At 58.3% G+C, this 26,966-nt stretch overlaps 4 protein-coding genes across 7 annotated transcripts; 2 read left to right on the top strand and 2 right to left on the bottom strand.

Annotated features, from left to right (window-relative positions):
• The first annotated feature begins 3,622 nt into the window (after nt 1-3,622).
• Nucleotides 3,623-6,871, top strand: UBE2T (ubiquitin conjugating enzyme E2 T). Its single transcript, XM_061363103.1, has 6 exons — nt 3,623-3,752; nt 4,038-4,107; nt 4,596-4,701; nt 5,678-5,776; nt 6,137-6,220; nt 6,671-6,871. The coding sequence occupies exons 1-6, from the start codon at nt 3,644-3,646 to the stop codon at nt 6,785-6,787; spliced, it is 585 nt and encodes a 194-aa protein (XP_061219087.1). The 5' UTR covers nt 3,623-3,643; the 3' UTR covers nt 6,788-6,871.
• Nucleotides 6,872-7,308: 437 nt separating this feature from the next.
• Nucleotides 7,309-9,536, bottom strand: LOC133217530 (tetraspanin-18-like). 3 transcript variants are annotated; one of them, XM_061363099.1, is made up of 7 exons: nt 9,468-9,536; nt 9,150-9,344; nt 8,584-8,658; nt 8,315-8,413; nt 8,030-8,209; nt 7,835-7,918; nt 7,320-7,637 (listed from the first exon to the last, which is right to left on the bottom strand). In XM_061363099.1, exons 1-7 carry the CDS (start codon nt 9,522-9,524, stop codon nt 7,590-7,592), a joined length of 738 nt encoding a protein of 245 aa, XP_061219083.1. In that variant the 5' UTR covers nt 9,525-9,536; the 3' UTR covers nt 7,320-7,589. The 3 variants fall into 3 exon arrangements, with proteins under 3 accessions (XP_061219086.1, XP_061219084.1, XP_061219083.1); XM_061363102.1 differs by lacking the exon at nt 8,315-8,413 and having other exon boundaries at nt 7,309-7,637; XM_061363100.1 differs by lacking the exon at nt 7,835-7,918 and having other exon boundaries at nt 7,316-7,637.
• Nucleotides 9,537-10,410: 874 nt separating this feature from the next.
• On the top strand, nt 10,411-14,338 carry ADIPOR1 (adiponectin receptor 1). 2 transcript variants are annotated; one of them, XM_061363098.1, is made up of 7 exons: nt 10,418-10,597; nt 11,042-11,158; nt 11,720-11,891; nt 12,065-12,251; nt 13,476-13,663; nt 13,835-14,028; nt 14,137-14,338. In XM_061363098.1, exons 1-7 carry the CDS (start codon nt 10,457-10,459, stop codon nt 14,263-14,265), a joined length of 1,128 nt encoding a protein of 375 aa, XP_061219082.1. In that variant the 5' UTR covers nt 10,418-10,456; the 3' UTR covers nt 14,266-14,338. The 2 variants fall into 2 exon arrangements, with proteins under 2 accessions (XP_061219081.1, XP_061219082.1); XM_061363097.1 differs by having other exon boundaries at nt 10,411-10,597; nt 13,476-14,028.
• A 2,281-nt stretch (nt 14,339-16,619) lies between these two features.
• TIMM17A (translocase of inner mitochondrial membrane 17A) lies at nt 16,620-25,218 on the bottom strand. Its single transcript, XM_061363096.1, has 6 exons — nt 25,129-25,218; nt 21,537-21,636; nt 20,223-20,286; nt 19,225-19,353; nt 18,756-18,866; nt 16,620-16,936 (listed from the first exon to the last, which is right to left on the bottom strand). The coding sequence occupies exons 1-6, from the start codon at nt 25,152-25,154 to the stop codon at nt 16,854-16,856; spliced, it is 513 nt and encodes a 170-aa protein (XP_061219080.1). The 5' UTR covers nt 25,155-25,218; the 3' UTR covers nt 16,620-16,853.
• Between the last annotated feature and the right edge of the window lie 1,748 nt (nt 25,219-26,966).

The following is a 26,966-nucleotide window of genomic DNA, read 5'->3' as shown; positions in this document are numbered from 1 at the left end:
AATTCACTGCCAGTTACCCAGCTTGGGAGAGTGAACTTGGGGTCAGGCATAGTGAAACCACTGCTTGGTTACCCAGCCTGGGAGAGTGAACTTGGGGTTAGGCATAATGAAACCTTGGTTTCATTCAGATAGGACTTTGTGAGGGTTCACAAGAATCTTGCATTCCACATCTGCTTTCATGGAATCACGGAATGGTTTGTGTTGGAAGGGACCTTAAAGCTCATCCAGCTCCAACCCCTTCCACTCTGGCTGCATGCACATTCATGTCCATTGAGCATCCCAAGTCACCTCCTGCACCACAGTGTTAGAGGCAATGCTGAACAGCAAAGGGCATTTGACAGCTGCTGCTGGTCCTGTCTTCTCCTGTGCTAGACAGGTCCCAGGACTCAGTGAAGCTCAGATGACACAAAGCACTCCAAGGTGCAGATGTTTTAGGTAACCAAAGACCAGCCCATTCAGGCATTGCCCTGAAGGCAATGACTGTGCCTTAAAACATGAGGCAAGAACCAGCTCTGCGTTCCTGTGGCCACCTGCACTGCAGACACGGATGCAGTCCATTCCTTTAAGCACAGGAAAGAAACCAATTAGAAAGATGATGGATGCCAGGAGGCTCTGAAGCAAGAAGCACTGCACTGAAAGGTTTGGTCACTGCCTTTTCTTCTGGTCATCCATGTAAATCATTAGGTTTGCTGAGGAGCTAAACTGTCAAGTACAGGAGCCTGATGCAGCAGGAGGGGACAATGAGCCTCTTGGACCAGCGTGACAGTCCTTGTACTGAGGAAGCTGAAGGCTTTGCCGCTGTGCTCTTCCCCAACAGGTCCTGCAGGTCAGCAGCAGCACTGGGAGATGCTGCTGGCAGCAGGCTTTGTGCACCTCCTGATACAAAGAGGTCCCAGCGCTGCTTCTGCACTAGATCCATGGGTGCCTTCGAGGTGAAGGACCTCGGGTGCACTGGATTGCACTTAGAGTTGTCTTGCAGCCAGGTTTCCAAAGAGGACAGATGGAGACCAACTGTGAGAACAGATTGCTCTAGAGACTTCACATTTTCCATGCCAGAAATAGTACCTCCAGTGATTAAATCCCACTGCACCCCTCCCACCCCACCAAACCCCTCCATAACAAAGGCAATGGACTCCTCCAGCCTTGTGAAGCTCCACAATGAGATGTTTCAATGGAAGGGTGAGTTTTTACATGTGGTCCATGGCAGAAGGAACATTTACCCCACAGTTACAGAAGAAGAAGCCAAGAGGGAGAGTTTGGGGCAAGAAAGAGCAGTTCCCAAGCAAGAGGCACCACTTTAGGGCAAGGTACTGAGCACATTTGTCCACTTCAGCTGACCTCTGCCTTTCCCCCTTTGCCATTCTGTGGTTCCAAAGAGGTGAACCCAGCTGGGATGTGGGTTTGTTCTGGCATACTGGCCACGTTTCCTTTTGGAATGTGTTCTCCGGGGTGGTCACATTTACCTGCGTTTCCATTGGGCCATCGGTGACATCTACAGAAAGAAGGGAAGAATTAAAGTTGGAAAGTCCTTCTTCAACTTGGCAGCCCACAGGGACAGGAATGGCTTGAACCTGCCCGAGGGGAGACTGAGCTGAGCTCTTAGGCAGAAGCTCTTCCCTGTGAGGGTGCTGAGGCGCTGGCACAGGGTGCCTGTAAATAGAAGCATTTTTTGGCATCATTTTGAACTTCAGATGCTGCTGTCACAGAACCCAGCCTGGTTTGGGTTGGAAAGGACCTTGAAGCCCCTCCAGCTCCAACCCCTGCCACAGGCGGAGACCCCTTCCACTGGAGCAGCTTGCTCCAAGCCCCTGTGTCCAACCTGGCCTTGAGCACTGCCAGGGATGGGGCAGCCACAGCTTCTCTGGGCACCCTGTGCCAGCGCCTCAGCACCCTCACAGGGAAGAGCTTCTGCCTAAGAGCTCAGCTCAGTCTCCCCTCGGGCAGGTTCAAGCCATTCCCCTTGGCCTGTCCCTACAGGCCCTTGTCCCAAGCCCCTCTCCAGGTTTCCTGCAGCCCCTTTAGGCACTGGAGCTGCTCTAAGGTCTCCCCTTCAGGAGCCTTCTCTTCTCCAGGCTGCCCCAGCCCAGCTCTCTCAGCCTGGCTCCAGAGCAGAGCTGCTCCAGCCCTCGCAGCGTCTCCATGGCTTCGCTCCATCAGCTCCATGTCCCACACCCCAGAGCGTTCAGGGTTCAGTTCCCAGGGGGTTGCAATGGGCTCTGGACCAGCCTGGGCACGCAGCTGGGTTTGTCTCCATGATGCTGATGAGTGTTTCAGGGAGCAGGACAAGCCAAATAATCTTTTATGAGGCTGCTAAATCTGTTCCTTGTGGGGTGAATGGGGCCGAGTCACCCAGTGCAGTCATTTGGGAGGGTGTGAATGGAGCACTTTAGCTGGGAAAGCTGCTGCAGTTCAAGGGGGTATGACTGTGCTAATCCCTACATCAGCTGCAGACACTGAGAACCTGCTCTAGTGGAAGGTGCCCCTGCCCATGGCAGGGCTTGGAGCTGGATGAGCTTTAAGGTCCCTTCCAACCCAAACCAGGCTGGGATTTGGGCCCCAGACCAGACAGCTGGGCTTTACCTCAAGGGTTTCCTGGCTCTCCATAGCACATCACCTCGATGAGAGGATGCCACACAACCAATGACAGGCAGCTCCCCCTCCCCTGCCCATGGCCCTGCCGTTGCCCTGCCCATGCCCTTACCCCTGCCCTTGCCCTGCCCTTACCCTTGCCCTGCCCATGCCCATGCCCTTGCCCTTGCCCCGCCCCTGCCCTGCCCACCCTCTGCTCTCCTCCAATAGCAGCTCACCTCCGCGTCGAGTTCGAAACGCCGCCACTCAGGGGGCGTGGCTTGGCCTTACCCAATCAGCGCCGGCGGGGGGCGGGGTTTCCCCCTGGTTGCTAGGCGCCGGGGGAAGCCCCGCCCCTGCTGCCCGCGCCGCACCACCTCCTCCGGCCGTGGGTGATTGTGAGGAAGGGGTAGTTAGGGGAGAGGGGTAATTGGGGGGGTAATTAGGGCAGAGGGGTAATTAGGAGGGATAATTAGGCGGGGAGGGTGCTCAGCTCCTCCATTGTGGGTGCTCAGGCTGAGGAGCGGTGAGGTAATCTGGGGGGGGGGGCAGGATTAGGCCTTAGTGCCCTGGGGGGGGCCCCCCCTTCGTCAGGTGGGAGGCCTGGGGTGGGTTTATGTGGGCTGGGGGAGTCCCTGTGGAGGGCTCTGCCTTGGGGGGGGGTCCTGGCCTGTAATGTCCAACCCCTGGGGCAGCTTTGGGGTGTCCCCTGCACAGGGAGGGGGGCTTTGGGAGGGGGAGAGGGGCCCTGCCTGCTGCAGGGAGGGGGCACGGGTGGGTGACCCCATCCAAAGCACTTCCGGGGTCCCAGCATGGCAGAGGGGGGATATTGAAGGGGAAGGGTGGGCCCCGGGGGTGCTTATTGGGCTCAGCTGGGGCCTGCGGGGCTCAGAGGGGTGATAAAGGATGGGGTTGGGGCCAGTCCTTCCTCTGAGAGCAGGAGCAGGCTCCCACCAGCCTGGCCCCGGGTTAACCCCCGTTAGCCCGAAGGAAGCTCTCAGTATTAAACACTGTTGTTGCCGTCCCGTTCGGGCAGCGCTGACCGCCGGGTTCCGCCACCTCCGAGCCTCCCACAATGCAGAGAGCATCGCGGCTGAAGAGGGAGCTCTCGCTCCTGAGCACGGAGCCGCCTCCGGGCATCACCTGCTGGCAAGAGGCAAACCGGGTGGATGAGCTCCGAGCACGTACGTACCCCTGGGGGGGGGGGGATGAGCTGGAGTTTGCTGCTAGGCTTAGATTTGCTGGGTGGTACCCGCTGGATGGGTTATGGGGATGGCTGGGATTGTAGGGTTGGCTTTCTTTAAGCTTGGCTCAATGGTTCTGATTGCCGTGGGGTGGAACTGGTCTCACAAATGCCATCTTTGTGCCTTGCTCTTGACCTTAAGGGCTCTGTAACTGCTGCAGATGCTGTCGGACGAATTGCAGTGGGTTTGAATGTAACGCTTCTGTCTGAATTCTTGCTCCTAAAGAAATCGTAGGAGGTGCAGGCACCCCGTATGAGAAAGGGATCTTCGACCTGGAAATACTGGTTCCTGAGAGGTGAGTGGGCAACGACATCTAGTGAGGCAGCTGGGGTAGTGCTGCTCTCAGTTAAGATCCTTGCTGCAGGTGCTTCCTTTAAGTCTTTCTTTGTTGGGAGGTGAAAGGAATGGGGTGGATTAGGTGAGAGCCTTCGTTTAAGGACTGTTGTTAGCTGATTTCCATGAGCTGCTGTATTTGATTCACATGGGACGTTCTTTAGTGTGTGATTAAAAGCACCAGGACAAGATCCCTGCCTCCTTCTAGTGCTTCAAAGCTTCTGGAAAGGAGTTTGTTCATGAGTGGAAAGCTTCCTCCCCTGTTTGCTTTGTGGGAAGCTACCCAGGGAACTGCTATTGGGATGTGGTAAAGGCAGAGCCTTACCTCCTCCAGGCATCTGTGGGGAAGGATGCCACTTACTCTATGGCCAGGGGAGGGAATGATGGCATTATTGGATGCTGATGTAGAAAAGAAAGTAACTTTATGTTTCTTGATGCTTGTCCTTAAAGGTACCCCTTTGAGCCCCCCAAGATTCGCTTTCTGACCCCAATTTATCATCCTAACATTGACTCTGCTGGGAGGATTTGCCTGGATGTTCTTAAATTACCACCAAAGGTAAGAGAACTCCTTGGGCCTGAGCACGCCAGTGACCTCCTTGTCTTGTTCTTGTAAAGCCCTTCTTGAATGTCTGTTTGCTACTGACTTATTTACACAGGAGCACGGGAATAAAGCTTCTGAGCAGCATCTCCTTTGTTTAGAGACGAGAACATGAGCTTTTCTTCCACAGAAGGTCCCAAGGTTTTAGGGATTGCTGTCAAAAGGCATTAGGTGGTTCTGCAGATGTGGGTTACCGTGGTCCCACCAAGCAGAGCCAAGGAGGATGTAGCATCAGGCTTCCTCAGGGAGGCCATCACTGCCTGAGTGTTGAGAGCAAGGCTGGGGCTGAAGTGCTGCACATCCTGAGGCGGCTTGTAAGCAGATGAGGTTTAAATGCTGACAGTCCTGAGGCAGCCCATGGGCATGTTTCATAGAACAGACTGGTTTGGGTTGGAAGGGAGCTTAAAGCTCCTCCAGCTCTGACCCCTGCCATGGGCAGGGAGCCCTTCCACTGGAGCAGCTTGCTCCAAGCCCCTGTGTCCAACCTGGCCTTGAGCACTGCCAGGGATGGGGCAGCCACAGCTTCTCTGGGCACCCTGTGCCAGTGTTCCAGTAGCCTCATAATGAAGAACTTCCTCCTAATATCTCATCAAACTCTTCCCTTCTCCAGCTGGAAGCTGTTTGTCCTCATCCCATCCCTACATCCCTTGTCCCAAGCCCCTCTCCAGGTTTCCTGCAGCCCCTTTAGGCACTGGAGCTGCTCTAAGGTCTCCCCTTCAGGAGCCTTCTCTTCTCCAGGCTGCCCCAGCCCAGCTCTCTCAGCCTGGCTCCAGAGCAGAGCTGCTCCAGCCCTCGCAGCATCTCCATGGCCTCCTCTGGCCTCGCTCCAACAGCTCCACGTCTCTCTTGTGCTGCTGCCTAGAGCTGGATCAGGGCTGTGGGGGCAGGTCCCAGGATTCTTCCTAACTGCTGCTCTCACCCTGTTTCCTTGCAGGGTGCGTGGACACCTTCCTTGAACATCTCCACTCTGCTGACCTCCATACAGCTGCTGATGGCAGAGCCCAACCCCGATGACCCTCTCATGGCATCCATAGTACGTGAGCTCTTCCTCTCCTGCAGCTGCAGGCACAGACTGGGGAGCAGCAGGGTGTTAGATTCAGGCTGTGCTTCCCCTTCCCCTGCTCTGGGCCAGGCCTGGGGGAACTCCTCTGTTTCCCAAAGGCAGCTGGGGCAGGTGGAGCTGGGCTCTGCAGGGATGTAAAGCTCTCGTCCTGCCATTGCAAACAGCAGTGTGTGTTCACTCAGCAAACAAAGAGCAGAAGTCACTTCATGTGTTGTGCCATGGGCTCATAGGGGTTTTGATCTGGGTTAAGGGTCCTAAAGCAAGACCTTAGGCCCAGCTTCTTGGTGGGGTGTTTGCATGAAGTCAAATCTCTCTTTGCCTTATGCTCAGTCCTCAGAGTACAAGTACAAAAAGGAGCTTTTCCTGCTGAATGCCAAGGAGTGGACTGAGAAGCATGCGAGCCAGCAGAAGAGGGTAAGAAGCACCCTCCGTGTGCTCAGCCGAGGGTGGCTCTGTCTGTGAGCAGCCCTCCTTATCCCAGTTTGCCTTTCACAGTCCCTTTGAGCAGCGTTCCCCTTCCCTCCCCTTCTGTCTGTTGGTTTGGATGGGTTTAATTTGGTTATACTTTATTTCAGATCATTAAAATCTAATGATGTTTGGGGTGTCTCTAGAGAAGGAGGCTCTGCACCCCCCCTCGGGCAGCCTGTCCCAGTGCTCTGCCACCCTCAATAGGAAGAAGCTCTTCCTCCTGTTGAGGTGAAACTTGCTGTGGTTCAGTTTCTGGCCATTGCTCCTTGTCCTGTCCCTGGGCACCACTAGGAAGGGTCTGGCACTGCCTTTGAGCTATTGATGGGATCCCCTTTCGGGCTGCTCCGGGCTCACCAGGCCCAGCCCCACAGTCACTTCCTCCTCCTGTTATCACAGGCTCTGGGAGAGAAGCTGGACCCCAGTGCCACGAGTGCCCCCGAGGGAGCTGATGCCCACAAGAGGAAAGGGAGCAGCGTGAGCCAGAAGGAGAAGAGCCCTCGCCTGGAATCCTGAGTGGGGTTTGTTCTTGTGGCTCTGCCCTTTTCCCTTTGCGCAGCTGGGCCTCAGTGGTGGAGCTGAATGGTGCCTGCAGCAGGTTTTCCTAGGGTTCCCGTGGGATGTTCCATTGTGTAAATAAGCCATAAAGCTTTAATTTCTACCTGGGTTTCTGGTTTGTTGGGTGGAGTTTATGGAATTTCCCAAAGCAAAGGGGAACGGGAAGTGCTGCTTCAGCTTCTGCCTTCCAGCTTTCAGAGAACTGACAACAGCACCAAGTATTCTGGTTTCTGCTTTACTCTCCCGTTTTCCTCCTAACACTGAAGTCACTAAAGGACACGAATCCTGCAGACCCTTGGAATTCCAGCTTTCCAGAGCTGTGTCAGACTCTGGATGCAGCTTGGACCAGGTCAGAGGATGCAGCTGCGCCTGGATGTGGTGTCTCACCAGTGCAGTGGGGTGAGGAAAAGCCCAAAGGGTGCCCACAGGTCTGGCAGTGGGATGGGGAAGGGAGATGGGCACCAACACCCTTCAGCTGGAGAGGGCTTGCAGGATGAAGGACAACCTCTAGGGGCAGGAAACCTCTTACCAGAGCCTCCTGCTCCACGCAGTTGCCTGCAGGGCATTTAACCCATGTCCTGTCCCTGCTCCAAGCAACCTGAGCCAGGCCCAGCCTTCTGTGTCCATAGGAGCAGAGACAGGACTTGGGAAGGAAGAGGCAGGGAATGAGAGAGCTGTGCTCTGACACACCAGGACCTGGAGCATCCTTCCTGCTGCTGGCTCCAACCCTGGGGCTGGTCCCTGCTGCACCTCGTCCTGCTCAGTCGAAGTTGTAGTAAAGGCAAAAGGCAAAGAACATGGCAAAGATCTGCAATGACAGGAGGGGGGAGCAGGTCAAAGCCCCCCCATCCTTCACCCCAGGTGGTTTCACACCCTGAGGCAGACCCCGTGTGTGCCCTCTGGGGGTGCTTGTGGCAGCCAGAGGCTGGGGAGAGCCCATCCTGCTCCCTTCACCCCCAGAGAACCCGGATGCGGTGCCTGCCCCATCCCAGCCCCATGCAGCACCTCGATGCCCAGCACAACCAGGCTGCAGATCCCAGGCAGAGACAGGAACTGCTGCAAGGCCCGGCCGAAGGCGGTGAAGCAGCCCTGGAGGAAGGAGATGCTGGAGGGGGCTCCTCATGCTCCCAATGGGGCCGGGAGCTCAGAGGGTGACCGAGGTACGGGCTGGATGAGGTGATGATGGAGGGAGCCCCCCACCTGCGCATGGATGTACCCAGGGCTCCGGTCCTGGCACTGCTCCCAGCCCAGCAGCTCCCCTGCCTGCAGGAGCCCATCACGGGTGCAGCACACGCGTGGCCACGGCATCCCCGGGTGCAGCTCCTGGAAGCAGGAACCGTTCCCAAAGTCTTCGGGTCCTAAAACCCCACAACAGGAGAACTGGACCGGAAGGGGAACACCATCAATGTGCTGCCAGCGGGGAATGGATGCAACAGCCCAGCACTGGGGGCCATGAGCCCCTCGGCAGGTCCCATGGGTGCTCACCGTGACCATGAGGGTGTTCCAGGCCGTGGAGAAGACCTCAGCACCCTCATCCCCGCGGTAGCTCCTCCGCAGCTCGGAGAGGAGCAGCTCCGGCTGCATCTGCAGGTACCAGGGATGGGGCCCACTCAAACCAGCCCCGTTCTATGGGATGCAGGTACCCACCCATGGGACCCAACCACCCAGTGTGAGGGGGATGAAGATGAGGGTGACGAAGGCTGCCCCCCACAGCAGACCCAGAGGAAGCAGGGCAGGAGGAAAGGGGCCGGTACCTGTTTCCAGTGCAGCAGGAAGAGAACGGCCCCAACGAGCTGCGTGACAAAGACGAGGCTCACGAGGATGAAGAACTGGAAAGCATTGGGATGAAGGTGTCAGGGACCAGCCCCACTCCAGCTCTTCCTGCCCTCCTCTGCAGCCAGCCCCTGCCTGTGCCCTGGGACTGAGGGACACAGGGGGACAAGAAAGGGGCTTCTGACCCTCACTGTTGGGGGGGGAAAAGCTTGGAAATGCCACAAGGGACAACCCAGTGACCCTCATTGGTGGCTTTTCACATCCTTTAGGCTCTACACAAGGTGGGGACTGGGGTGGGAGCTGCTTTGTCTTCCCCAGAGGGTGCTCAGGCATTGGAACAGGCTGCCCAGGGCAGTGCTGGAGCCACCGTCCCTGCAAGTGCTCACAGCCCCTCAGTGCCATGGGTTAGGGGTGGCCTTGGCGGTGCTGGGGTAAAGGTTGGACCGGATGAGCTGAAAGGGCTTTTCCAGCCCCGTGGATGCAATGGTTCTGGGAGGGATGGGGCACACACGGGTTTCAATGGAGACCCCCCCCACACCTCACTCACCACCAGCAGCAGCGCTCGGCTCCGGCGCAGGGCCCCGCAGCAGCCCAGGAAGCCCAGCAGCGCCAGGGCAGTGCCCACGGCCAGCAGCAGGAAAGCACCAGCGCTCAGCACCCCATTGGCAGCCACGATGTGCTGGAAACCGGATGGGTCCACGGCCACCCAGAGCCCCACGGCCACCAGGCTCGTCCCCCCGGCCTGCGGATGGGCCGCGCTTATGGGGTTGCAGGGACCATCCCCAGGCACCCCATGGGGACCGGGGGTGCTGTGAGCTCCGCCGGGTCCCCATCACCGTGGGGGTTATGGGGAACACACACTCACAAACACCAGCGCGTTGAAGATGAGCATCAGGTACTTGACGCAGCTCAGGACACCCATGGGGACACCCGGGGGGCTTCACAGCAGCGTTGGTCCCTATGGAGGGGAGAGCAGAGCCTGGACCCCAACCCGAGCATCCTTTCCCTCTGTCCCCATGGCACCCTCCGGACCCCACCAGCACTCACCCTGCGGGGCCTCCGAGCGGCACGGGGAAGGCTGGAAGCTCCCTGCCAAGGGGAGAAGCCCCTTCGAGGGGGGGGACCATGAATGATTGATGGGGAACAGGATCCGCCATTGTCCGGGTGTCCTTAACGGGGGTAACCAAAGCCCGGGCAGGGAAAGCCGAGCCGGGCCCCACAGGCGGGGGGGACCTCGGGCATCAGTTACTGCTGCGGGGAAGCCCTCGGGGGAGCCCTGTTGCGGACAGCGGGGACCGGGACGGGCCCGTACCCCCACCCCCCCCCCATCCCCGCCCCAGCTCTGCCCCGTTCAACCGGGCTCCATCACCGCCCTCCCCCGCCCCGCCAGTAGGGGGCAGGCGAGTGCGCGACCACAGAGACAAGGCGGAGCCGCTGGGGCGGCTTCTCCAATCGCAAAGGGGGCGGGAGAGATAGACAGCTGCTGTGGCCAATCAGAAAGCGGCGTTTTGTTAAGGGGCGGGGCGTCAGCGTCGCGCGGGGAGGAAGCCGCCCCGGTCCCTCAGCGTCGCTTCCGGTGCCGCCGCCGCCGCCGCCCTGCGCGGGATGTAGCGGCCGGTGAGTGCGGCGTGGCCGGGGCTGTCGTGATCGCTATCGTGATCGCTATCGTGATCGCTATCGTGATCGCTGTCTGTCGTGATCGCTGTCGTTATCGCTGTCACTGTCGCGGTGCCGCCGGGCCGAGGCCCCGGTTCCCGGCCGGGCCGCTCCTCACCTCTCCGCTCTTTCCCCCCCCTTCCTCACAGCGCGGCGGCACAAGGACGCGGAGGACCCGGCCCGCCCGCCCCCCCCCTCATGGCGTCCCGCAAGGCCTCCGCCGCCGGGCCGGGCACCGCGCTGGGCACCGGCGGCCGCGACAGAGCGCACCTGGAGCTGGCCGAGCTGGGGCCGCTGCTGGAGGAGAAGGGGGAGCAGGGAGCCGCCGGCTCGGCCGCGGTAAGCACCGCGCTGGGGGGAACCCGCACCCGGACACCCGCGTGTGGCTGCGGTGGGGTGGGCCCGGAGCGGCTCCCGGTGTGCGGGGGGGGGCGTTCTGTGTCAGCCTCACGTAGGGGTGAGGTGAGGTGTCGGTCCCCGGCTCTTCCATGGCCCTGAGGGCTTCCCAAAGCCGTGAACGGGGGAGCCGGGGTGGGCAGAGCCTGGGAGCACCGGGAGCTGCGGGCTGGGCGCACGGGGATGGGTTTCCTGGGTGACAATCCCCCCCCTCCGGTAATCCCGCCTTGCAGCAGGGATAAACCCGGGATTACTCTGCCCGCGATGGGTAAAGCAGGGGCGCGTTGTGTAAGCGCTGGTGACCGGTGGGCCCTGCCTGGCCCCTTGGATGAGAGGGGACTCCTTGATCTCCATTCCTCCCATAGCCTGCAATGATTTCCCCTCCAGGCTGAGGAGCCGCCGGGCCCCGCGGCCCGTGAGGAAGAGGAGGAGGTGGTCCGTGTGCTGACGCTGCCTCTGCAGGCTCACCATGCCATGGAGAAGATGGAGGAGTTTGTGTACAAGGTACAGGAGGCTGTAGCCCAGCTCCAGGTCCTGGTTTTGGGGGTGTTAAAGAAGCCCTGATGCCCTAAACCCCGGGGTGAAGGTGCTGGCCAGGGGCCGGGATGCGCTGCTGTGTCTGGATGCTCCGGCTCTGCTCCCTGCAGCATCTCATGGGAATGGTGTGGGAAGGGGATGCTGGGGTTGTGCCCAGCCATGGGGGACAAGCAGCGACCTGGGAGCAGTCCTGGTGTCTCTGTGGTCCTCTAACTGGGACCTGTTACTGGTCTAACTGTGGTGAGCAGTGCCATGAGCTGAGGGCCAGCCTGGTCCTGGTGCCATCTTTCCAGTCTGGAATGGGAGTTCCCCCTGCAGGGAACAGCGGCTGTGGAAGGGTTAAATCTAAGGCTGTAAGGATGTGGCTGGTTTAAGGGCTCCCTTGTGCTGTAAAACCCAATCCCCCCCCTCCCCTGAGAGCATCCCAGGGCATTTTCAGCCCTTCCTGGGCTTATTCCATGCAGGACTTGGGGCTCCGGGGCTGGGTGCAGCTCCAGGGCTCAGCAGCATCCCGGTGTCGTGGTGCAGGTGTGGGAAGGGCGCTGGCGGGTGATCCCCTACGACGTGCTGCCCGACTGGCTGAAGGACAACGATTACCTCCTGCACGGGCACCGCCCGCCCATGCCCAGCTTCCGCGCCTGCTTCAAGAGCATCTTCCGGATACACACGGAGACGGGCAACATCTGGACACATCTGCTAGGTGCTGGGGCCTCGGGGGTGGGGAGCAGGCACTGCCTTGTACTGGGACCCCAGTTCCGGGCTGAGGCACTGCTGGTTGGGGCCTTTGAGACTGGGATGGAGAAAGGCACCCTGGGGAAAGCAGGGAAACCTGGGGGTGAACTCCCCTCTGCAACGGTGCCGTGTTCCCTGCAGGTTTTGTGTTGTTCCTGTGCTTGGGAATCCTGACCATGCTGCGGCCCAACATGTATTTCATGGCTCCTCTCCAGGAGAAGGTGGTGTTTGGGATGTTCTTCCTGGGAGCAGTGCTGTGCCTCAGCTTCTCTTGGCTCTTCCACACCGTCTACTGTCACTCGGAGAAGGTGTCGCGGACCTTTTCAAAGTGAGTCAGCACAAGGGCTTGCAGGGCCTCACGGGAGGCTTTGGCATCCTTTTATCCATGCCTTTTATCCCTGGGGAGAGTTCACTGAGTCCAGAGTGAACCACAGCTGGGTGCTGGGGGTCTCTGCTCTGTGCAGGAGTGCTTTAAATCATAGAACCACTGAATGGGTTGGGATGGATGGGAGCTTAAAGCCCATACAGCTCCAACCCCTGCCACGGGCAGGGACCCCTTCCACTGGAGCAGCTTGCTCCAAGCCCCTGTGTCCAACCTGGCCTTGAGCACTGCCAGGGATGGGGCAGCCACAGCTTCTCTGGGCACCCTGTGCCAGCGCCTCAGCACCCTCACAGGGAAGAGCTTCTGCCTAAGAGCTCAGCTCAGTCTCCCCTCGGGCAGGTTCAAGCCATTCCCCTTGGCCTGTCCCTACATCCCTTGTCCCAAGCCCCTCTCCAGGTTTCCTGCAGCCCCTTTAGGCACTGGAGCTGCTCTCAGGTCTCCCCTTCAGGAGCCTTCTCTTCTCCAGGCTGCCCCAGCCCAGCTCTCTCAGCCTGGCTCCAGAGCAGAGCTGCTCCAGCCCTCTGGAGCTGGCTCTCAGGCGATGCTAAACCCCAGGACCCGCAGCCTTTATGCCCCTCGTAGCAGCAAACAGGGGGCTCTGGGCACTGCTGGGATGTGCCAGTTCGGTGCTTTCCCATTTACTGGATGCTTTTGAACCTCTGGTTTGGATCCAGTCTGGACTGAAACCAAATGGGGAGGAACAAACCAAAGGGGTTCCCGGCAGTGACTGCGCTGGGCAGTGGCCAGGGCCTTCCCCCAGGGATGCTTGGGGCTGCTCTTGGATCTGAGCTCACATCAGCACAGGCAGAGCCAGGCCTTGCTCACACGGACCTGCCCAAGGCAGTTACTTGGGAGCTGTTTGCTGGGCAATGATCCTGTGGGATCATGGCTCCAGAGCACTCTGTGCAGCAGGAGCATCCTTTTGTACTGGGGACACCCCACCATGGTGAGGGGGGTGACACAAACTGCTCCTGTGTTGATTGAAAGTCCTTTGCTATGGAGTCAAATCCACGTGTGAGGACTTGTGCCACCTCCTCCTCTCCCTGTATGCTCAACACGGGGCTGCAGCGACTCCCTTTGGGTACCGATGCTGTTACCATGAGGACAGGAGGAGGAGGGTGGGTATTGGGGCTCCCCTGTGACTCCCCTGTCATTGCACCCCGCCTGCAGGTTGGATTATTCAGGAATTGCACTGCTGATCATGGGAAGCTTCGTCCCATGGCTCTACTACTCCTTCTACTGCTCCCCACAGCCAAGACTCATCTACCTCTCCATCGTCTGCGTCTTGGGCATCTCGGCCATCATCGTTGCGCAGTGGGACCGCTTCGCCACCCCTAAGCACAGGCAGACCAGAGCAGGTAGGGGCTGCCCCATCCTCCCACTGCAGCCCCAGCCCTGGGAGGGCTCTGGGCACCCTTCACTGATCCGGCCCAGCCTCTCCTCAATGGGAGGGCTGCGGTTGCCACTGGCAGCACCATCCCTGGGTGCGATGGGCTCTGCGAGGTGCCATCATCTCCTCCCCACCGCAGGCGTGTTCCTGGGGCTGGGGCTGAGCGGGGTGGTGCCCACCATGCACTTCACCATCGCCGAGGGCTTCGTCAAAGCCACCACCGTGGGGCAGATGGGCTGGTTCTTCCTCATGGCCGTGATGTACATCACGGGTGCGGGGCTCTACGCCGCCCGCATCCCCGAGCGCTTCTTCCCGGGCAAGTTCGACATCTGGGTGAGTGATGGGGAGCAGGCGGTCAATGGGGTGCGGGGTGGGGGTGTCCTGGTGCTCCTTTGGGGCTGCTCTAAAGGGCTTTATTGCTTCCTTTCCCCCCACCACCAGTTCCAATCACATCAGATCTTCCACGTGCTCGTGGTGGCCGCAGCCTTCGTCCACTTCTACGGCGTTTCCAACCTGCAGGAGTTCCGCTACGGCCTCGAAGGGGGGTGCACAGACGACTCTCTGCTCTGAGAGCGCCTGGTTTTAGTCCAAGCTTCCCAAGTGCTTTTTAAACTCTTTTGTCTTTGCTAAAAAGAAACAAAAATCGAAAGGAAGAGCCCCAAAACCGTGCGGGGTCCTTGGGATGGGGTGGGGGGGGGGTGGGTTTTTAAAGCTAAATAACAAATTCCTTAGCAAAGTTGACCAAATCCTCACCCCCTGTTCCCCTGCACCGCCGGGGCACTGGGCAGCCAGCCCCTGGGTGAGCTGCAACCGGGGTCCCCCGAGCCCAACCTCGCATGCAACCCCAGTGTGTGCTGCAGCCCCGAGCACAGGCACAGGCACAGCCCCGGCCCTTGATCTGTTCTGTTTGTCCTTGACACAGTCATGTACCAGAGGAGAGACTATTTAATATTTAATACTATGCTTTAAGAAGCCTTTGCTGGCACCGCGCTGCCCTCGGCCCCCTCGCTGCCTGTGGGGGGGAAGGAAGGGCAGTGGGGCAGGGCAATGTAGAGCTGCTGTAGATTGAAATAAACAGGTCAATAGTTCTGTGTTGTGCTGCTGGTGTCGGGCTCTGATTTGTTTTTGGTGGGGGGGGTGTTGGGATGAGCACCAGGAGTGCCCGTGTGGGGCCAGCCCCAAGGGCTGAACTGAAACCCACAGGAAACTCCTGGGGGTTGCAGTGATGAGGGCAGGAAACAGCCCCTCCTGTGGGCAGGGAGGGGATCCTGCCCCTCTGCTGTGCTCTGGGGCAGCAGCACAAGAGGGACGTGGAGCTGTTGGAGCGAGGCCAGAGGAGGCCATGGAGATGCTGCGAGGGCTGGAGCAGCTCTGCTCTGGAGCCAGGCTGAGAGAGCTGGGCTGGGGCAGCCTGGAGAAGAGAAGGCTCCTGAAGGGGAGACCTTAGAGCAGCTCCAGTGCCTAAAGGGGCTGCAGGAAAGCTGGAGAGGGGCTTGGGACAAGGGATGTAGGGACAGGCCAAGGGGAATGGCTTTAATGGGCCTCTGTGCCCTCCTTCCTGGGATCAGCGCAGCAGAAAGGATGCTGCGGGTGGGGGATGAAGGACACCCAAAATCATGCAGAAGCACGTGTGAGGGACTGGCCAGTGCATATGGTCATGGGAGATCTGAGGGTAAGAGCCATTTGCCTACAGTTCCCCTCCAGTGCAGCCCTAAGACAGCTCCATGGCATGGGAGCAGGAGCTGTGGGATCTGAACACTGACCCTGAGCCCAGAGGCATCCACGTGGTGCTGGACACACGGGGATGGACACACAGGGGATGCTCTGGAGCTGATGGGGCAGGGTGCAATCCTCTCTGACACTCACAGTGGGGTCTCAGCTGGAGCCAGGAGCGCTGCCTGGGTGACACAGAGCAGGAAACCTGCCTTTAGGAGCCAAGTCAGTGGCAAAGCCAAGGCACAGCCACACACTGTGGATGGCTTTGGGAAGATGCACCCCAACAGCAGCTCTAGGAACATGGAAGGTACCAGATTCAACTGCTGGGAATCCTGGAGCGGTTTTAGCATGGCCAGGGAGTTGGGAACAGGAAACTGTCCCCTTTCCATGGTGATGGATACAGGAGAGGGGCAGATTTGCACTTACACTTTGTACAACCCCAACTGAGCCCTTGGGCAGCCGTTACCCTGCTGCTTCTGGGGTATCCCCACCCTCTCCTCCTACCAACCACAAGGGTTCCCTGACAGAGCAGAGGTGGAGCTCCCTGCAAGGCAGAGGAGCCATGAAGCTGCTCAGGTGCCATGACCCAGGTCTTTGGGAGCACAGCTACTGCAGCAAGGCCAGCAGGAACAGCAAACCTCACTGGGGCTCATTGGGTACCTGCTGGAAGAGGGAATGTGCCTCCAAACTGGAAAGCAGATGGTTCAACCATGCTCAGGACTGGCTCTGAGGGTACCAAGGGCAGCTCTGGCCCCACAGCCCTGCGTGTGCTCTGGGCAGGGCTCACTGCACGCTCCCAGGAAGCAGCAGCACAGGAGCAGGATTGGTTTGCTGCCACCTCCTGCTAACAGAGGCTCAGAGCCTCAGGGTTTAGAGGGAGGTGGATCCATAAAGGCAGATTCAGCTTCAGCTGCAGAGCTGGGGCTGGGAGCAGTGTGGAAAGGACAGAACAGCACCAGAATACGTGTTGCTGGAAGGGATTCTCACTAGCTCGTGCACTCTCCTGCTAATACTCACTTTAGGAATGGAAACTGGGTGCAGATAAAACTCTTTTCCTTAAGCTGATAAACGGGAAGCGACCTAAATCCGGTGGGGAAGAGGCTCAATTCCAGCTGTGCTCAACGCGGGTGCTCAGAGCCACATCCCAGGGAAGACTCCAGAGGCTTCCACTGCAGTCTGTGTCCAAAGGATGACAAGACTCCCCTTGGTCCTTGTCTGAACCCTCCGTGTATTCTACCAGACACTCACTAACATGACAGCAATGGAACCTAGCACGAATAAATAGACCTGTCCTCTTCTGCAAGTTCTCCTGCGTGGCTCGACACCAAGAAGTGCTGAAGGTTCCTCTTGGCGTGGTTCGTGTCAGAGATGACCCCTGGTGGGAAGATGCAGCACAGCCGGGGCTGGAAGTGAGAGCCGAGGAGAACCGGAGCGGAGGAGGATCACTGGTACTGCCTGTAGTCACCAAAGGGAGAGGGCGAGGGAGCGGGCGGCAGCTGGGAGGGATCGTCTGAGAACTGGGGGCCTGTGGCAAGGCAAGAGGGGAAAGGCAAAGAGTGAATGGGAAAGCCAGGAGAAACCCCCCCCCATCGGAGCTGGGAGCAGCTTCACAGCGGCTGTGTGCAGGAATGTCCCTTTGCAGACTGCTGGAGCCAGGAACATTTGGGTTTGGCTTTGTGCATCTGACAGATCCAGAGGGCTGGGCTTGGAGGAGAAGGCTCCTGAAGGGGAGACCTTAGAGCAGCTCCAGTGCCTAAAGGGGCTGCAGGAAAGCTGGAGAGGGGCTTGGGACAAGGGCCTGTAGGGACGGGATGAGGAGAAACAGCTTCCAGCTGGAAAAGGGAAGAGTTTGATGAGGTATTAGGAGGAAGTTCTTCATTATGAGGCGACTGGAACGCTGGCACAGGGTGCCCAGAGAAGCTGTGGCTGCCCCATCCCTGGCAGTGCTCAAGGCCAGGTTGGACACAGGGGCTTGGAGCAAGCTGCTCCAGTGGAAGGGGTCCCTGCCCGTGGCAGGGGCTGGAGCTGGAGGAGCTTTAAGGTCCCTTCCAACCCAAACCAGACTGGGATTCTACACTTAAGAGCTTCAGGGTTGGACTTTCACCTCCTTTACTAACAGGGAAATGAACTGGAGCAGGGAGGGCAACACTTGCAGCCCTGTCAAGCAGCTGGAGGCCTCCTCCTCATCACCCTCGAGCTGAGCATCACCATCCACAACGGCTGCCCCACAGGAACTCGCCTGCCAACAAGGCAAGCCAGAAACGGACCCGATCGCCTGGAGTCGCCTTCCTGAGGCCGCTCAGGGAAGCAGTACAGGGGCTGTGTGCTGGGTTTAGGGAAGCTGTGGAACTCCTGCTCCAGAGCAGAGGAACCTCAAAACCTCTTTGTAATAAGAGAAATTGTTACAGCTTAAACTGAACAAAGGGCAGGAGGGAACAAGCCCGGGCCAAGAAGCCCCTTAGGAATTCGTGGCTTGCTCCTCACCCTTCCAACACCAGTGGGTTTGGCTGCGTTCATAGAATCATGGAATGGTTTGGGTTGGAAAGGACCTTAAGATCATCCAGTTCCAACCCCCTGCCATGGGCAGGGACACCTCACACTAAACCATGGCACCCAAGGCTCTGTCCAACCTGGCCTTGAACACTGCCAGGGATGGAGCATTCACAACCTCCTTGGGCAACCCATTCCAGTGCCTCACAGTAAAGAACTTCCTCCTTAGATCCAATCTAAACTTCCCCTGTTTCAGTTTGAACCCATTACCCCTTGTCCTGTCACTACAGGGCTACTCCCAAAGTCAAAGCAGGGGACAGAGGGTGAAGTATTTTACACAGGGAGTACTGACACAAACAGGTTCCACCTGGGCCAACTGAACCCTCAGCTGGTGCTTCCCTCAGGGATGTTGCATTGGAAGCAGGCTACTGAAAAACCACCACTAACTCCTGGGAATCTCTCCTCTGGCTCCTTTGCTGATCCCTATCACCTCCTTTAACCCAGGGCTCCCCACACACCTGCACGCAGACCACAGGCACCTGGGTAAACCACTCCTGTGCCCACAGCCTGCTGCCTGCTGCTCCATCAAACCCAGTGTCTCCCAGTGCTGAGTGCAGCCCTGCTGCTGCCAACAGCCTCAGCCTGGGTGGCTGCACAGGGACAGGGCAGGGCAACCGGGGCAGCCCTGCTTTGAGCCTCCAGGCACCCAGAGGGAAGGCAGGGATGAGCTGCATCCATCCGCCTCCCCCTGACTCCCAACCAGTGGAGGAGATGGACTCTGTGCTCAGAGCAGGGGTACATTGGTAAAGGCCCTGCTTTGGGACAGTGACACCGCATCCCTGGGGGCTCCTCACCGTTTGCAAACTGTGTGGAGGCAAATCTTGTCAAGAGAATTCCAGCTCCTTCGATTAAAGCCAGCAGAATTCCTCCCATGGCAGCAGATCCCACCATGGCAACGGGGCCGTCTGAGAATGAAAAGCACAAAAACACCACTTTTGAGTCCCCTTTGCACCTTTAGCTCTTGGTGCAGCTCTTCTCTCTCCTAGAAGCAGACTCAGAAGCAGTCGTTTTGCATCCACGAAGCCTCATTGGCATCACCAGTAATAGGATCATGACTGAGCAACTCTCCCCCTCCATGGAAACAAAGGAACTGGATAACGTTTCCCTACTTGGTGCTTCCCTGAGCACAGGACAAAAGCCTCCCATTATCTTTCCAGTCCTCTGAGAAAGGAAATTCCACTTTGGGTACCACAGGTGCTTCACTACAGTGATGAGAACATTTATAATACAGAGGTTTTTCAACCCACAGCCTCAATTCCTTACTTCTTGCAGCTAATATGGCTCCAGTCAGGGCTCCGCTGGTGATGGAATTCCAGGGATCCTCCTTCCCTCTCATTCTGACCATACTGCAGTCAATCATGGAGAAGAGGCCTCCCCACACAGCGAAGCTCCCTGTGAGAAACAACACAAGAGCCACAGTAGGGAAAGCAGAGCAGCCACCTCTGCTGCAGGCACATCACCAAGAGGTGGCGCAGCACCAGCGCTGGATGGGACACGGAAACACATCCCAGCAAAGAGCCAAACGTGGGGGAAAAGCCACACTGAGACAAGGCCCCAGCTCACCAAGCAACACACGTTACATTACACGTTATTGGAGAGGTCACACTTTGTAATACACACACAGAGTTTATATAGGGGATCCTGCCCCTCTGCTGTGCTCTGGGGAGACCCCCCCTGCAGCTCTGATCCAGCTCTGGGGCAGCAGCACAAGAGGGACCTGGAGCTGTTGGAGCGAGGCCAGAGGAGGCCATGGAGATGCTGCGAGGGCTGGAGCAGCTCTGCTCTGGAGCCAGGGTGAGAGAGCTGGGCTGGGGCAGCCTGGAGAAGAGAAGGCTCCTGAAGGGGAGACCTTAGAGCAGCTCCAGTGCCTAAAGGGGCTGCAGGAAACCTGGAGAGGGGCTTGGGACAAGGGATGTAGGGACAGGCCAAGGGGAATGGCTTGAACCTGCCCGAGGGGAGACTGAGCTGAGCTCTTAGGCAGAAGCTCTTCCCTGTGAGGGTGCTGAGGCGCTGGCACAGGGTGCCCAGAGAAGCTGTGGCTGCCCCATCCCTGGCAGTGCTCAAGGCCAGGTTGGACACAGGGGCTTGGAGCAAGCTGCTCCAGTGGAAGGGGTCCCTGCCCATGGCAATGGGTTGGAGCTGGAGGAGCTTTGAGGCCCCTTCCAACCCAAACTAGGCTGGGATTTTGCAGTGATTTAGTCCTTGTCTCAGCAGCCAAGAGAAGCAATTCAGCTTCTAAACTGAGCTTCCCAATGACTCACCTCCCAGCTGTGGAGCTCTTGTTTTAATTGCTGTCAAGCTGCCCCGCAGCCGGTGGTTTACACCCTGCAGGAAAAGAGAAGCAAGGGTTACAAGGAGAGGGAAGCCTCACAGCCCTTCTGAGTGGGTAGAGCACAAAGCTGCCACCGGCCCAACCTATTGCCAAGGCAGCTGTGAGCAGGAGCTGACAGAAAACACATTTTCCACACACTTTAGTACTTATCACAGCCCTATAAATCCCTTTCAACTACAGGAAGGAATTACAGCTCCAGGCCTGAGGCACGTTGAGATCAAAGTGTGTCTGAGCGGCCTGCAGGGGTTAAAGAGCACGTTTAATGTTCAGCAAGAGAAGCCTGTTTGTTTTCCAGGTGCATCATTGCTTTGTTCCTATCTGGTGCTGGGTCACTTGACACACTTTGCACACCAGTGGAGCCAACAGCAGCACCCGGTGCAGGTAACCACAGGGAGGAGACTCTGTCCATGGACACAGGGAAGTCAAGAGCACCATGGGCTGTGTTAGAGGAAAACCACACGTTGCCATGTCACGTTTCCATTGGGTCTATTCCAGTACAATCACCTCAACACTATTTCAGACTCCCACAGAGGAGGAGCAATGTGCTCAGCTGGCAGCTGCAGGCTCACTGGTTGTCCCAAACTCAGTCATTCCTGATGCTCACATGGAGAACTGGAGCAGCTCTGCTCTGGAGCCAGGCTGAGAGAGCTGGGCTGGGGCAGCCTGGAGAAGAGAAGGCTCCTGAAGGGGAGACCTTAGAGCAGCTCCAGTGCCTAAAGGGGCTGCAGGAAACCTGGAGAGGGGCTTGGGACAAGGGCCTGTGGGGATGGGATGAGGAGAAACAGCTTCCAACTGGAAGAGGGAAAAGTTGGATGAGATATTAGGAAGAAGCTCTCCATTATGAGGGTGGTGGGACAGTGGCACAGGGTGCCCAGAGAAGCTGTGGCTGCCCCATCCCTGGCAGTGCTCAAGGCCAGGTTGGACACAGGGGCTTGGAGCAAGCTGCTCCAGTGGAAGGGGTCCCTGCCTGTGGCAGGGGTTGGAGCTGGGTGAGCTTTAAGCTCCTTTCCAACTCAAACCGGGCTGGGATTCTGTGAAGATTTAGTCCCTGTACCCAGAAAGACGAAGGACCCCTGTGGACCCCGAGCAGTTCCCTAGGTCAGGATTAATGACACGTGGGTTTTAAGCAGCCCCACTCCCAGGGATTTCTGCTCTGTACCTTCACCTGAGCAGATTCCCTGCTGCTGGGCAGAGGCAACGAGCGGGCTGCACCCCGAGCATGCTCTGCAATGACTTGGCTTACCACTGGGGAATTCCTGAAGCCCTTGATAGCCTGGAAGATGCCACCTCCGATGGCTCCCATGGTGAAAGCGCCTCCGCAGTCATCCACTATCCTCCAGGGACTAGAGAGAGAAGGATGGAAACACTGAATTACATCATGGGAAACGGTGCAAGAAGCTGTACAGGAGGCACTGCCCCTGCACTGGGGTGCCAGCCCAGCCTGCCAGCTGCACGGCCTCCCAGCCAGCAAGTCATAAATCCCATAGGAAACCAAACTCGACCTATGGGGAGAGCCCAAGAAGCCACCTCCCTGGAGCATCAGTGTCAGCTCCAGCTCAGCTCCTCACACAAGGCAAGGAGACACGCTTCCAGCATGGAAAACTGCTGCAGAATTCCAGCCCTGTCCTACTTAGGGAGTGTAAAGAGCGTTACATTGACTCTCTCAGGAAACTGCAGTGGTAAATTCAAGCAGGCTCCTCCACTGCCCAGGCTCCTCCTGAGCTGTGCTTTGTTAAATGAGACTTCAAAGGCATCTTCTGTTCGACTGCAATGGTTTTTCCTGCTGCATCCTGGCTCTTTGAAGTGCATTCAAAGGAAGCACAGCCCCTGCTGGAGGTTGCAGTGACTCCAGCATCACAGAGCATCAAACGGTTCCCATCGACAAGCAAAAAGCTTTGCAACAAAGAGCACGCTGCTGACAGCAAACGCTTTGAACACCAGTGAGTTGAGCTTTGATTTGGGGCTCAAACCAAACACTGGAGCTTTGTAACTCCCCACCACTAACCTGGACTCCTAAACTAGGTGAGCACCAACCTGCTCTTCACTGTCACAACTGCTGGTGACATCCAAATACAACATTACTGTGTTGCCTTCATCCTCCATCAGAATCTGACAGCAAAGCCCAGCACTGCGGGGTTTAGGAGGTGGATTGAGCTGAGCTCTTAGGCAGAAGCTCTTCCCTGTGAGGGTGCTGAGGCGCTGGCACAGGGTGCCCAGAGAAGCTGTGGCTGCCCCATCCCTGGCAGTGCTCAAGGCCAGGTTGGACACAGGGGCTTGGAGCAAGCTGCTCCAGTGGAAGGGGTCCCTGCCTGTGGCTTTAAGAACTGGATGAGCTTTAAGGTCCCTTCCAACCCAAACCACTCTGGGATGCTGTGACTCTCTGCTGGTATCTAATGTAACCCCCCCTCTCTCAGCTTGAAGCCACCCCCCCTTGTCCTGTCATTACCATTTGTCATGAGGTGGGTTTTTATCTCCTGAGATCAATGTCTCAAACCTGCAGCCCCCAGCACAGCCCCTCCTCACTCCATCACCTACCCCTGAACCTCTCCCTCACAGCAAGCAGAGCATCACCACCTCTGCACCCCCTCCAAAGGAAGGGAAATGCCCTCTTCCATCAGTCACTTGCTCTGCTTTGGCATCACTTGGGTGCTCTGAAGCACCAGAACCCCACCCCAGTGCCACCAGTGACAGCAGCAGCCCAGCCCCACACGGAATTGGAACACAGGAGGAGGATCACACATTATCCCTTTACACATCCCCCTCCTCCCCTGTCACCCTGCCTGCACCAAGGCTTTCATCTCAGCTCCCCACAAATCCCCTCCAGCTTCAACTCAACTCAATTCTTTAGCCCCAAATCACATTTTCCTTCCTCTTCCCCTGTTTTTACATTTCTCCCCTCTTTTATTTTCCTTCTCCCTGTACTTTTAATGATGAGGAAGAGGTTCCAGGCACATTCTGTTGGCAGGGATGCCAAGATGAAAAGCAACCGAAGCCTTTCTTCTCGGGGCTGTTTTGATGAGGGTTTGTTCTTCTCCCCATCTCCTGATTGTGATCTGCTCTGTTATGAATAAAACATCTCCTCACAAGCTCCCCTTCATTAACCTGCTGACAGAGCTCTTGGTAAAGGCCTGCTGGAAATCCAAATGGATTATGGAAAGTGGGCTCCCTTTGCCCACAAGGTCAGAGAATCCCAATTGAGCAGTGACTGTTCTTTACAGGAGCTTCATTAATCAGACCCCAATCACACACTTGCCTCTCTTTAACCCTGCTTATGTCAAGTTCATTACCTGCTCCCTCTGGGGCTCTTCCCTTCCCTTTGAAACTCCCTCCAGCACCCTCAGGAGCAGCCTTTCAATGAGGAAACCTCTTGGATACCATCCCAACCATTCCATGTGTGTGCCAGAGCTGACACTAAGCATCCACAGTCCCACCAGCACCAGAGCCCAGTGGGGGAAAGACTTGGAAGAGAATAAAAGAGATGATGCCACTGTTAATCTATCACTTACCCACAAGCTTAATGTCACTGATGTTTCCCTGACTTTAAGGGCAACCCTCATAGGAAGGAAACCACATGCGTGCTGCTGCATGCAAAGTACGGTCGCATTCATAGAATTCTAATCTGGTTTGTGTTGAAGGGACCTCAAAGCTCATCCAGCTCCAACCCCTGCCACAGGCAGGGACCCCTTCCACTGGAGCAGCTTGCTCCAAGCCCCTGTGTCCAACCTGGCCTTGAACACTGCCAGGGATGGGGCAGCCACAGCTTCTCTGGGCACCCTGTGCCAGCGCCTCAGCACCCTCACAGGGAAGAGCTTCTGCCTAAGAGCTCAGCTCAGTCTCCCCTCGGGCAGGTTCAAGCCATTCCCCTTGGCCTGTCCCTACATCCCTTGTCCCAAGCCCCTCTCCAGGTTCCCTGCAGCCCCTTTAGGCACTGGAGCTGCTCTAAGGTCTCCCCTTCAGGAGCCTTCTCTTCCCCAGGCTGCCCCAGCCCAGCTCTCCGTTCCTCTCCCCAGTGGCAGCTGAGGTTGCCCAGAGGTGAGGAACGCTGCAGCCAGGGCTCTGCTCCCACCAGGGAGCAGCCACAACCGGCTCATCCCAGCGGCCAGGCACTACCCCCCGACAGCACCGAGCCCTGCCTCCCGTGCGTGCCGTGCCCAGCACCGGCTGCAGCCGGTCCTAGCGGCACACGGGGGAGGGGGAGCACAGAGAGAGAGCGGGGCAATGACCACCGTGTGCTGAGGGGGTTATGAGAGGGGGAAGCTCACAGCAGCCGGTACAGAGCACTCACCTGGCTCCCGGCCCCCCTCTGTGATGTGGGGAGGTGGTGTTATGGGGAGCCTCACGGGGGTGGCTCGGTGGAGCTGAGGGGCCGCTCCCGACCCTCCCCTCCCGTTGGCACGGTTTACTGCCCGTTGGGACGGTTTATTACCCGTTGGGACGGTTTACTGCCCGTTGGCACGCTTTATTACCACACCAAACGCAGTACATTGCACCGTTGCTCCGGACACAGCCGGAACGCAGCCGTGTCCAACCCCACCGCACCGAGGGAGACAGCGTGAGGCCGAGCCAGGGCCGAGCAGCACCCCCCAGTGCTCTCCCCCCCTCAGCGAGGCTCCGCCGGGCCCGGTACCGGCGCGCCTGCGAGGCCCAGGCCGCAGGCCAGGCCGCTGCCTCAGGGGGGCCCCACCAAGGTCACACACCAGCATTAAACACACACCCCCCACCCCCCCCCGCCGGCAGGGAGGCCTCCCCCCATTCCCATCCCGTTATCTCCCGTTCCCAGTTCCCGTTAACCCCGGTTTCTACCCCCACAACCGGGCCCCACGGGCGCCGCTCACCAGGGCTCCCGCGCGTACTCCTCCATCTTGGCAGGCCCCACCACCCTCCGCCCGCCTTCCTGCCCGCGCAATTGGCTGAGCGCGACCCCCAGCAGGGCCAATGGGGGGCAGGGGGCGGGACTAGGCAGCCTGCGCATGCGCGGTGCTCATTTCTTCCCTTAACCCCCCGTCCCGTGTTTGGGCCTCACGGCGCGGCCTAGTCCCGAGCACCGGGACCGCCCCGCCCGCGGAGCCGGGAAGGAGGCGCCTGCACTGGGGCTGTCCCCGCCGGGCCCGCATGGGTACGTGTCCTGCGGTGAGGAGCGGCTCCGCTGAAGGGAGAAGGCGTTATGGTGGCTCTGTGAGGGCTGATGGTGCTTCATCCGGTTGTGGTGCTGAGCGAGGCGCGGCCTGGGCCGGAGCGCTCCGCCCGCCTTAATGTGCTGTGAGACAGCGCTGCTCGGGAGCCTCACCCTGCAGGGAGCCCCGCCAGTGCCTAAAGGGGCTGCAGGGAACCTGGAGAGGGGCTTGGGACAAGGGCCTGTAGGGACAGGGCAAGGGGAATGGCTTGAACCTGCCCGAGGGGAGACTGAGCTGAGCTCTTAGGCAGGAGCTCTTCCCTGTGAGGGTGCTGAGGCGCTGGCACAGGGTGCCCAGAGAAGCTGTGGCTGCCCCATCCCTGGCAGTGCTCAAGGCCAGGTTGGACACAGGGGCTTGGAGCAAGCTGCTCCAGTGGAAGGGGTCCCTGCCCGTGGCAGGGGTTGGAACTGGATGAACTTTAGGGTCTCTTCAACCCAAACCAGGCTGGGTTCTGTGATTGTCCCAAGGGCTGCTCTGGCACCTTCACTCTGCCTGGAGGAGCAGGGGGTGCTGCAGTGCTGCAGGTCACCAGGAGGTGGTGCTGTGGCTTGTGCATTGCGTGAGGAGGGGAGTTGGGAAGAGAGGAACCCCCCCCTTGGAGCAGCCCCCTCCACTCTGGGGTGTCTGTTATCGCTGGGGCTGGTCCAGCCCTTAGCATGGCAATTCCTTGCGGTAGCCTTGTCCTTTCCCTTACTGAGTGGCAAGTTCTGCCTCAGCACCCTCCCAGGGAAGAGCTTCTGCCTAAGAGCTCAGCTCAGTCTCCCCTCTGGCAGGTTCAAGCCATTCCCCTTAGCGTGTCCCTTCGTGTCACCTGGTTTGTCATGGAACACCTTGGAAACAAGATGAATGTTTAACGGTAAATGTGTTTCTGAGGGAAATAACACAGATTCAAGGAATCCATCCCGTTTGCAGTGTCCTGTATCAATGGGAATAAAGAAGAGAGATGGGGGTTGGAACTGGATGATCTTAGGGTCCTTTCCAAGCCTAACTGTGATTCTCTGATGGTCCTAGGTGGTGTAATGAGAGGCGAGGCACTGAAGAGCATCCCCAGCTCTGCCAAAGCCCATGGACATGTGCCTGGACAAGCTCAGTGTGACTGCTTCAGCTCCTCATCCCCAGGACGTGGCTCATCCCCTTGCTGTGGTTCAGAGGCTGTTGTGCAGTAATCCCCATCAGTGCCTCCAAGGTGCTCAGTTGCTATGGAGATGGGGATCCAGAGAAATCCAGACACTGGCGGAGCCTCCCCGGAGACTGGGAAGTGCTGGGAGCTCCTCTGTGCCCCACTGCAGCTCGGCCGCACTGTCCTGGCTGGAATGGCTACAGAGGGACAGCATCCAAAGGATGGAGCCGGACACAGAGCAAGACTCAAGGGTCCTCACGCAGTCCCTGTTGCTGGTGGCCCGGAACTCCTCTGATTCTGGGCTGAAAGCACTGGATTTTCTTTGGCTGTTCTCTTTCTTTCAGCACTGAGACTCTGTGGAATACAGTGCAGTCAGAGC

Source organism: Neopsephotus bourkii, unplaced genomic scaffold, assembly GCF_033783945.1.
Source record: "Neopsephotus bourkii isolate Nb327-2 ecotype Australia unplaced genomic scaffold, CSIRO-AGI_Nbou_v1 NB_1139, whole genome shotgun sequence".
In the NCBI taxonomy this organism is placed as follows: Eukaryota; Metazoa; Chordata; class Aves; order Psittaciformes; family Psittacidae; genus Neopsephotus; species Neopsephotus bourkii.
This window is presented reverse-complemented; position numbering and strand designations above follow the sequence as displayed.